Raw genomic sequence first — 11530 nt, 5'->3', positions numbered from 1 at the left:
GCTCTACAAGTAAACTCCTCCTGGGGCGTGTTTGCTCTTACAATTAGAAAAACCATAAAAAGGAACAACAGTCCACAGGAGCCTTTTTTCATTGAGAAATATAGTTTTTCATTCATTACATAGTTCGATATCTGAACAAAAATCTGTTCTTAGGAAACTAACACTGAACATGTAAGATTAAATTTGTATCGATTGTTCAACTTATTGTATTTAAGTGTTATAAAAGATAAATGTTTTCCACAATTCGGTGAATGATATTACACATTAATCAAATTAACAAGATTAGCAAATAATTTTATACGGTGAATTAAATTTAAAATTTTTGACATGACAAGAAGTTCATAATTGTCAAATTTTATAATCCAATGGTTGATATTGATCATAAAAATTTGACTTTTCAAATGATTGTGTTTGATATATAATTAAATATTTATTAAACGAAACCACTAAAGTGCGGGTAGATTGCCTACCGAAGAAATCCGAACTTTTAAAGAGGGGATTCTACGTGTAGCCTTCTGTCTGAAAGACCACGCCCTTCGCGACCAATCAAAACCCGGGCGAGGGATGCGCGGGGTGATTTCTATACTGCTACCGAACACATCTCTGTCTTTATTTTACCTATATACTGCCAACAGACCGTTCGAGAGAGACGGTTATAAGAGTAATACACCGGGAGTTACCGGACCGCTCTGGTAGTTAGTAGTAGTAGCGTCGTACTAGGACATGTCGGAAGCTGAAAACGTTCGCCATATTGGCCTCCTCACAGACACCTCGGGCGGCTGCTCATACGTACGGTTCAGTAACGCATCGACACTCGACCGAGTCAGTGTGATACAGATAAAAATATTAACATATTCATCTGAAATCCTGACTTCTTAAACAAGTGTTCTTAAAAAAAATTTTGAAGTCTTACTTGAGTTAATTTTTAATACGCGATTCGCGCTGAGTGCTTCGTTATCAATAACGTGAAACCTACATGTGCTGTGTATAGTACGTAGAGATAAACAGGTTAGTCAATTAGTTTTCATTTTTATAGTTATGAATTTCTCCATGCGACGACGCGCAGCTAATTAGAGCGAACCAATCGACTACCGTTACGCAATCACCGGACGACAAATCAAAAGATCCGCTACCGTGTTACGCCACACCCCTCCTCAAGTGTGGCTCACGGTAGCGCAGCGTGCGTTCCGTTCACACTTATGCGAAGCAGCGGCCAAGCAAGAGGGACGGATGCTCTCTCGCGAGTGACTCGCCATCTCGCGTATCTGGTGTTACGCACGCGACTCTTTCTTTCTTTGGTTTAACTATAAAGAGATTATGTTGTCCTTAAACGCTGACATCTCTATATAAAATATTGTAAGCGAAGAGCGTGTAAACGATTATCATATTTTACGATATTAGCACGGCAAAAAATGTCATCATCGCCACTCGTATATATTCGACTAATAATTTTACAACTTTTATACACAAATAAGGTGAAATATAAAGTATAAAAATATTTAAATAAATTAACTGATATTAAATTAATAGTTGAAAATATTTATTAATAGAAGTAAAGTATTGTAAATCAAAAGAAATAAGAAATAATAAAGACGTTTTCGTATATAAAATATCTAACTGTTTAGATAAAATACATCTACTTGCCATGAATAATTATTGTGTAACGCACAATTTATCCGTCAATATTTTCAAATTCTTACAATGTCGAACTTTAAATAAATATAGGTTATTTTTACAAATTAACTCCTTTGCCATGATATAATTTGCGTCATGATTTATTTTTAATATTATTTTTTAAATATCACAAGTTAATTTTGTTGCTATTCAAATAACGTTTTTTTTTTACTTTTCAGATCTTCTGACGTATTTTTTTATCGTCGCGTCAGCAGAGCACCTGTATTGGGTTGTTATACCTGTGTGAACCTTTTTTTGGTCGTGTAAAAAATAAAATTGATTTTCAATGTAAAAAATCTTTTCTCAAACACAAAATAACGTGCCGTAAAAACAAACAGCGATCATATAATCTTGTTTAAAAAGCTAACAAAATAATTTTTTGTCAGCTCGCCAAATATAGCAAGTGCAGCGAAGTGTTTTACGAGGGACTCATTCTAAATATTTTTTTTACGCAAGACGTGAAAATAAAACATAAAATATATATCTTGTTAATGTATATTAAAACAAACTGAGACCGACGGAAGCAGAAGGTGCCGTGTGCAGCGGCGAGCGTGTATAGTAAAGACTCGTGCTGAAAAGCAAGGGCGGCAAAAGTAAAGTAAATCGAATATTATTTCAAAGAAGCCCTTTTACCCGCACGGCTAAAAAATGTTCGCGGTTATGCAAATCGACAACGATTCGCGCGCGCACGACTTCGGTCGCCGCAAGGTTCGGCCCAAGTGCGAGTTCGTGTGCCGCTACTGCCAGCGCCGCTTTACCAAGCCCTACAACCTGATGATACACGAGCGCACGCACAAGTCGCCTGAGCTCGCCTTCTCCTGCGAGGTCTGCGGCAAATCCTTCAAACGCCAGGATAACTACCGCCAGCACAGGTCAGTCCGCACTGCGTCTTAACCACTTGCTTTATATATATATATATACTCTATTAGATATATTCACGATGCAATTAAACGTGTTTCATTTAAGCAGGCTTGGTAAATTTGCTGCAGACTAAATGTGTATTGAATTATGTTTATTTCATATTTGTTACATACTTTTGAAAATATATACTATTCCAAAGTTATCTATAATAAATTATTTAAAAAATAATAATTTAGTAAGCATAGTGTTGAACACGAGTATTATATATGATTAGGAACTTTTATTTTATAAATTTGTATAAGTATTGGTATAAGTATTGGTATAAGGAGCTAGGGACTGTTTGTAACAGTTATTTTTTCTAAATTAATATATCTGAGATTCATTGATCGTATTTCTGCGAAATCAAGATGGATAGTTCCACAAATGTTGTTTATCATTTCACAGTTATTCATTTTCTAGAAAAAGTGTGGTGTTACAACTTACCCCGTGTTTATAACTAAGTTGTAACGTCTACTAAGTCAAGTAGTAACGACAAAAAACGACAATAATGCCACTAATAATTTTAATTGACATATCTCTAAGTAATTCTTTTTATCTGCGTTGAACTATAATTAATGCAAATAAAATAGAATGTCTTCTTTAATATAAATTTTTCAACGCTAAATGCAATTATTATCATAATAAAAATGAAAGATATTTGATTTACATTTCTTCTTCATCTTACAAACTATAAATTCCACCCGCTTGAATCTGCGCATATAATTCTTGTATGTTACAATTAGCCCCAATGTTTTGTTTTAACCAACCCCAAATGTGATTTTTTTACATTTATCAAGATAACTTTTTAAACAATTTAGCAATGACAAAAATTGTTACATATTATCAAAGATTGATAAATTTGGAATAAATCAGATATATAAAATTTGAAATTGATCGATAATAATGCCGCAAATCGAAATTTTATGTTAGATCAATTTTATATTACATGTCAAAAATGACGAACCTGCACAGTTCTGTATATTGCGTCGGCCTGCGGATAGTAGCTATGACAACATTATCCAGGGCGGTTTACATGTCTAATCAACCCAAAAAATTATTTTAGTATCTTTTAATATTCTATTGAAAAACGCCTGTTACTAGTTGCCCCCGTTACATATAGTCCCTAGCTCCCCTATATATATATACTATACCAATTTATAAAATAAAAATTCTTAATTATATATTGTATATATCAATGATCAAAATGTTTTAGCAAATTAACTGCCTGCTTAAGTTCAAACGTTTTGGTTTTGGCATTCACACATACAAATAGGATACAACTGCACGGCACAAAATTGATATTTTAAAGAAAAAAAACTGTGATACATATACTTGAATATTGAAATAATCATATAATGAATATATGCAACATCGTGCAATCATGTAAAAATTGTATGTACCTATGGCAAAACCAGATACAACGCTTACAGCACATATTTGCAATGCACATCAAGTATTTTTAGCGACGAAAATATTTGTAATAACTTTATTTTCATACCATAATTTGTTTGACTTGGATTTACTTGGAATTATAGTGGTTCACAATCTATCATAATTTATTAATATAGAAAATAAAATGTCATAAAAAATAAACCATGATCATGTAAATGAATCGAATTGAAATTTTTATAACTTGTTCTCATATTTTTGAATAAAATGTTACTAGCATAAAATTAAGCTATGCAAAAAATATTTTTAGTGAAGCATTGCATATTTCATTTGAAATAAATAAAAATGATTAAAAGTTGCAAATCTTATAAATAGATTTGAATAACTATAAAAAACTTAACTAAGAACTTAACTAGAAAACTATAAAAACCGAGATCGTAGCATTTTCATCATTGTAATAGATTGTCCTATAATATAATATACCTATTCTCTCACAAAATCAGTAATAAATTTACACTGTAGTAGAAAAATTAGTTCTGACTGATGCCAATATTTTTACTTGGTTATATTTTATAATTTCGACTATAATGCAGATATTTCTTATATCTCAATATACATGATATATTTATATTAGGGCAGTTCTTAAAACTTTACTTGAGTAGGTAATGTACAATAAATTCATGAAGCTATTATATTTTCAAATTTCTCTGCTCCCAGGGGTTCAAATGCATCCAAATTGATAAAGAAAAATCCTCGGATAATTTTAGCTTTTTAGCTAGTCCACAACCCGACCAAAGTTTCTTGGTTATCTGAATATATCAAATTTTTGTTGTAATTTTTTTTATTTATTATCATAATAACCAAATACAATGTTAATCTCAAAACTTTGATACACTTGTCGCTAAGTTATGAAATTCTAAAAAACAAATTTTACCCACGTTATTTTCATAAGAAATACGTTAGTTGGAGTGCGGACTAAAGTTAAATATTAAGAGCAAAAACTTTCAGAGGATTTTTGTTATCATCTCGGAGGCATTTCAGCTCCTGAGAGCAAAAAAAATCAAAACTATCCATATTAAGAACCACCCTATATAAAAACTATTTTATTGGCGTCATACATCTTCTGGTTGTGAGAATTTTCTACACCCAATAAGTATTAAAAATCAAGTACTTGCTGATGATATCAATTAATCTTTGTCGGAGAAATGAGTAAATTCAAAATATTGTTATCCTTCCCCAAGACAATAATAAAACTGTACGCTTTGACGTAAACTTGTTATATAGTTATTAAATACAAAGCATATTTACTAATTATGTCGTGTCTGAGTACAATTCAAAAGTCAAATTCAAGCATCTTCAAATAATAAAATGAATATGTGTCCCATTACATGAGGCGGCGTGTTTGTTCTTATAGTTAGCCGACCGTAACTATATCTTGTGTACATAAATTCTCAGTTTTCATGACGGCTTTAATAATTTAATTATTGCTCTGGCAAGATTAAGAGACCATAATTGAACTATTAAAGTATTTTCAACTGTTATATAATGCAATCATATAAAAGCAATAATCATCATTGTTTGAGACAATTCATATTATTATATTTACATGATACGCACATATATAATTTAATTATATAGAAATAAAACAGAAGTTACTTATCATTAGTACTATGTAATACTGTAAACGATTTTGTAATTCAATGCACGATGTCTAATAATCATCAATTTACCGTAATACATTCACGATTCTGTTTTTTTAAGGTGCTGTGAGATAATTACGTTTTTATTATGAGATTGTAATAAGATTTATAAATTATAAAATTTTTTGAAATTCCCAAAATGCGGCAAAAACATTAATAAATATATTTTATCAATCACCTGTAAAGGCTAATTTATAAGCTGCCAAAATTTTTAGTAACAATTCATTGTAGGCCCATATAATTTTTTTTTTTTTCTAAAATACTTTAATCCCTCAGCAGTACATTAATTAATTAAGTGTAACGTAAAAATCAAAGTAACGTCCATTTGTTCCCAATTAAAAATTTGTATTATATTGTATTGTCATCAGAAATCAAATAAAAAATAAAATAATACGATCTTAAAAATTATTAATTGACAAAGTTGTGAAAATAGAGCATTTGCAGATTAAATAATTTGATAAGTACATTAACTCTATAAAAGCCGATTAGCATTAATTAAATAAATAAATATCTATTATTTTGTAATATGAATCAATTTCAGCAGAAGGGAAACTAGATACGATTGTACCACTTTCTTTTCTGGTGGGTAATATGTTTGTTAATTTACAAGTTAGCAGGAGAAAAGTAAAAAGAAGTATTATAAATCGAACTTTTCTCTATGTGAAAATACTGAAACAATCAACAGTATTTATAATGATAATTTAATAACTTTAAATAGTAAAATACAGCAATTAAAATAAACGACAAATTATCACTGAATAAGTTTTACTATAAAACGCTAATTAACTGAAGTTCACATGTAGTAATTTATCTGTTCGAATTTATTTAGTTTAGTTCGAACGTAACTTTATTAAAAACAAAAAAAAGGTAATATCAAAAAAATACTTTAACATTAAATGTAAATTTAAAAATAAACACTGCTAACTAGAATACATGCATTAATTTTAATAATGTAAAATTTGTAATGGTCCACTATTTTAATTAATAAATAATTATATTTTATCAAAATAATAAAAAAATTAATAATTGGATGGATGAATATAATAATACTGTTGTATAATTTTTTTTTAATTACTATATTTGTTACAACTGCTAAATAATTAACAGTAATGAACAATTATATGAATTTAATAAAAAGAATACAAAACAAAGGATAGAATTTTCAACAAAATGATAATAAAAATCAAAATTTAAATAATTAAACAGAATTCTATATAACGTGATAACTTATTGCTTGATCAAATTAATTTGAACTGACCCCCTGAATTTTCTCTTTTTTTCACGTTCAATATAATAGTGTATGAAAGGTATTATAATACTTTTATTAAAGGTTTAATAGTATTAACCAATTGGAACAATCGTCTAAATTAACAATATAATGTAATGTCATTTTAATTAATAAACTATCTCTATTATCTGCCATTAAGTCAACACTTCAACACCATCAAGTATGCAGTTATGTTTTTCATTCATGGATATATATCATTAAGAAATATAAATATTAAAAACATATGAGCTTATTAAATTTATTGCTTCAATATCAATAAACAGACCTATCAAGCAACAATTTAAAAAGTCATAAAATCAAAGAAACCATTTTCCATTATCGCTACCGGCGTACTACTCTATTCTATTTGCATAAGTACGAGGAAGACGATATTAAAAAAAGCCACCTAGAGTCGATGCTAAACAGTTTACAAGCCTTACAGGTGAAATAAACGCATGAATAAATGAACGCAAACACGTTTTGTGTCATATTTATCATAATTATAGATAATTTAATCACAACTCGTATTAAAGACATCATCTCACATCTCGTATTAAGCATTTAATAACATTGCATGTTTCTTCGAATGGAAGAAGCTACTGCAGGTTTCGAAATAAATTATGTTTTGCAGTAATAATCATTACTGTCCCACATATAACTCATTGAAAGTAAAAGTGATTGATTAATTGCTCACAGAAATAACAATGTAGACAATTGGCGGTCTGAGAAAAAAACAAAGATAGGGCCAGAACAAAAGCCCCAAACGTATATATGGTTTAAAGGTCCGCGAGAAAAAAGGACTACTACCATTATTTTAAGAACAAGTAAAGAATTAAATTTTTAACGATACTATTTTAAAGTAGAGAGCACAAGATCTGTAACCATCTTTCACTTTAAATCGGGCGACATCGCTATCTGGAAGTAAAACCACTTTGTTAACTTATTAACAAGAATTTGTTGTTAGTTTTTTTTTGGGATTGAGCAGTGTTGTTTAGTTCACGATACGTAAATATAATTTTTAAGTATAGCTCATTAATTGATTTATAAGGAATATTATTATTTTTAAAAAGATTCAATAGTTTTTTAGTAAATAATATAAAAGCAAAACATAGAACATAGTAAATAAAAGAAAAAAAGTAAAGATATTAATTAATAGTACACTCGCAAAGGTAACATTCGTAAACAATAAAAAATTGCAAATAAAAATAACGTAAGTTAAAAACAGCAATTTTAAAAGATATATATTAAATTGATAGTTATTTAACAGGGATGAAATTAATTTTTCTAAAAGAAGTTACATACGACGGTTGTATACCAACAGAAGTTGTATTTTTCTTATTTATTAATTGTATTTAAAAAGAAACATTTGAAGTAAAACCGAAATACCTATCAATACAGAATTTATGATAGTACTAAAAGTTGATTAAGATTTGTGTTTGTTTAACTTTAACTATTCAGATTTATAACTTTTAATTTTGTTGTTTAACCTAATAATTTAACCACATCGCATTGATTAAATAATGTAGCTACCATTCCGTAAAACCATTTTAAAATAAACCCCATAGGTTTAGGTATCCTAAAAAGGGACCAATAATAAAGTAAAAAAATATAGTAAAAAAACATTTCTACAATGATGAATTACACATTAAACATTTATTTTAAAACAATCGATAATAATAAGATTCAATATTTTTTCAATAATTGTTCTAATTTTATTTGATTAAGAATATTAGGTACCTAAAACTCAATAATTAATAGCATATTTGGATATTAAAATAAATTAAAAAATAGAAATTTTAGTATTATATTATTTTTATATTTAGTATTATAAAAATGTGTTATTTATTTGGTAAATATAGATGTGCACGGTTGAATAATAATATAATATTTTACTTTTGTTATTATTTAATTTTGTTTCATTATTCATTTATTCATTATTTCAATATTTTGATTCAATATTTTTAATGTAACTTTGTTTGGAAAAATTAGTGACGAAAAGTATAAAGTATGTATAAAAAAGTATGAGGTATCGTGATACACTCGAAGCAAAAGCTTCTTCTGAACTTTATTTTAACTGATTCATCATGAATTAGCAATATTACGCGATGCAAAACTTCAAATAAATGATAAGGTTTAATAATAGAACATTGCCGCATTACTTTCATGAATTAAAAATATTTTATTGACATCGGTCACTGACTGATAATTTTATTTATACGAGAATTAAACTAAACGCGTGTCGGATGTAAAGAAAATCCTTGCCAAGATTTTTTAATTAGTTTTTGTTAAAAACTGTTTTAATTAAAATGTAGTAACATTAAAGAAACAAAATCTTCTCCATTCTAAAAAAAGGTTTATAATCAATCTACCCCTTTTATTAGTTCTTTAAACTTCTTAATCGACAAATATATCCGTCAAGATTGTTTTAAAATTCTTGTTTTTGACAGAAAAAAATGATAATGCAACGTATCTAGTTCTGAAACTTTTTAATTAAACGTATACAAAATTTTTTTTGTATTTTTAAAATTAATTGCTTGGAGAAGAAACTTAAAGCAATTTATTGAAAAATTCAGGATATATCTATTACATATACATGTAATGTGTAATTAATTCAACAATGTTTTTTCAATTCTTCAAACGTAGTAAACCCAATTTTTTTTTTTTATTATTGACTATTATTATGGTATTTGAAATGAGTTTATTCGCGCGCGTATAATATTTATTTTTAAGAAAAAAATGATATTGGCAAATGATATTTAAAAAACAATGTCGTAAAGAGCGTTGATTTTTTAGGCATTGTTTGAGTGATGATTTTTCTTTAAGTCAGGACAAATTTTAGGACGTTTGGATACAAAAAATGTTAGACACTTTTTATAAATATTTCCAAACAATACTAATGTTAGTTTAATTTTCCACACAGTCATCACAATTTTAACCAATAAGTGACTTTATCATTGCAAATATTAATTTGTTACTTGTATAGGTTATCACAAAAAACAACAACTAAAGAATCATTCTAACATCAATCAAGCTAATATTCATTCACTTTATTATGATTCAAAGCAGTAGTTTCTTCAAAAGCTGCCTTTCTATTAAATCAATTAGCCTTCTTAGTACAAGGAAGATCTTGTTTGTATTTGTATTATAATTAACAACTATCGAGCAACAAAAAGTAAGAAGTTGTCTTTTTAAAATACCAAACAAAATCATATCTCATGCAAACAATTATTCATATCATAAACATTAATACGCAATAAACATTAATATATAATTAACATTTTTTTTTTATATATTTTTACTGGATTACAATCAGTTTATTGAATTTAAATTATTACTTTTTGATTTTGATATTAATAAATTTTATTTCATAAAAAATATGTAAATCTATAGATGAAAGTCTCATAGTGTAGATGAAAAAAAATAAGTTGCAATATTAGACTTACATATTTTTGTACGTAATAAAATTTATTGAAATATATCAAAAAGTAATACAATGTATCAGAATACAATGTATGATTATATTCTATAAGTTATGATACAATTTAGTACCTATTTCAAATCAAAATGACAACAACAATTTTGGTTTAATGCTCTAATTTATACACACTTTATAATATATATATATATATATATATATATATATATTATATAAAATATACATATATATACACATGTAATGAATCAATTAAAGTGCATGGATTCGTAAAAGTGATACCAATCAATACAATATGTGTATTGACATGGGTAAGTGATGTGAATGCCAGTGAATTGATATGTCAAACATAACATTTTACCAGATTTAAAAATTTTTCAAAGGATTATTAATCTACTAATTGATATTTATTTACATTATTCAATCTATTTCTGCAAATAAAATCGAGCAAAATTTTCGACAATATTGTTAATCGGGTGGAGCGTTTGTTAGAAACAAAAATAAATTGGTACATCAAGAAATAACGATATACTTGGTTTTTTTAACTTTTGTTTGTGTGTTATTAAGGCTTATAAAATAAAAAGAATGTAGGAGGTATTTTTCCCTTCATTTGTACAATTGTTACTCTGCTTGAGTCATGACAAACAAGCAGAAATATTGCAAATTTGCAATTAGAGAATAAATATGCCAGTAGAAAATTATGCCTATATATATAAATGTGTATAAAATGTTTAAATAAAGGTTCTTATCTGTCTGTTCCAGATGCAATCAGTGCATCTGGCGGTGAGGAGCGGGCGTGCCATGGGCAGTTGTCCGCGCGGCGGGTGGTGTGGGTGGCAGCACGGCTTGTGGTGGGTTGGTGACGGAACAGTAACACGACAAACAAAACATACATACACACTTGACACAAACAACTCAATACCAAATTAGGGACTGAATAGCACAAATACAATTTTCCCAAATTTCATAGAAAATAATAAAGATTTTTTGTCAATATATTTAATTGCAAGTGCAAGTTCTAGTATCTAGTATATGCCGTCCAAAATAGTTCAAGTTCAATAGTTCAAATATAGGCATAATACTGTTCTCTAAATCACATTAAAGCCAGTGTATATTATTTTCACTGTCTTTTTACTTTACAATTCGAACGATATCATAATTGTCGAC

The 11530-nt window shown here is 28.1% G+C and overlaps 1 protein-coding gene across 1 annotated transcript; it reads left to right on the top strand.

Annotated features, from left to right (window-relative positions):
- The first annotated feature begins 1986 nt into the window (after nt 1-1986).
- LOC113380689 (protein drumstick-like) lies at nt 1987-11293 on the top strand. Its single transcript, XM_026619831.1, has 2 exons — nt 1987-2546; nt 11126-11293. Exons 1-2 carry the CDS (start codon nt 2323-2325, stop codon nt 11148-11150), a joined length of 249 nt encoding a protein of 82 aa, XP_026475616.1. The 5' UTR covers nt 1987-2322; the 3' UTR covers nt 11151-11293.
- The last annotated feature ends 237 nt before the right edge of the window (nt 11294-11530 follow it).

This window comes from Ctenocephalides felis, unplaced genomic scaffold (assembly GCF_003426905.1).
Source record: "Ctenocephalides felis isolate EL2017-DRISC unplaced genomic scaffold, ASM342690v1 CF-g0.4_SCAFFOLD_02318, whole genome shotgun sequence".
NCBI lineage: Eukaryota > Metazoa > Arthropoda > Insecta > Siphonaptera > Pulicidae > Ctenocephalides > Ctenocephalides felis.
This window is presented reverse-complemented; position numbering and strand designations above follow the sequence as displayed.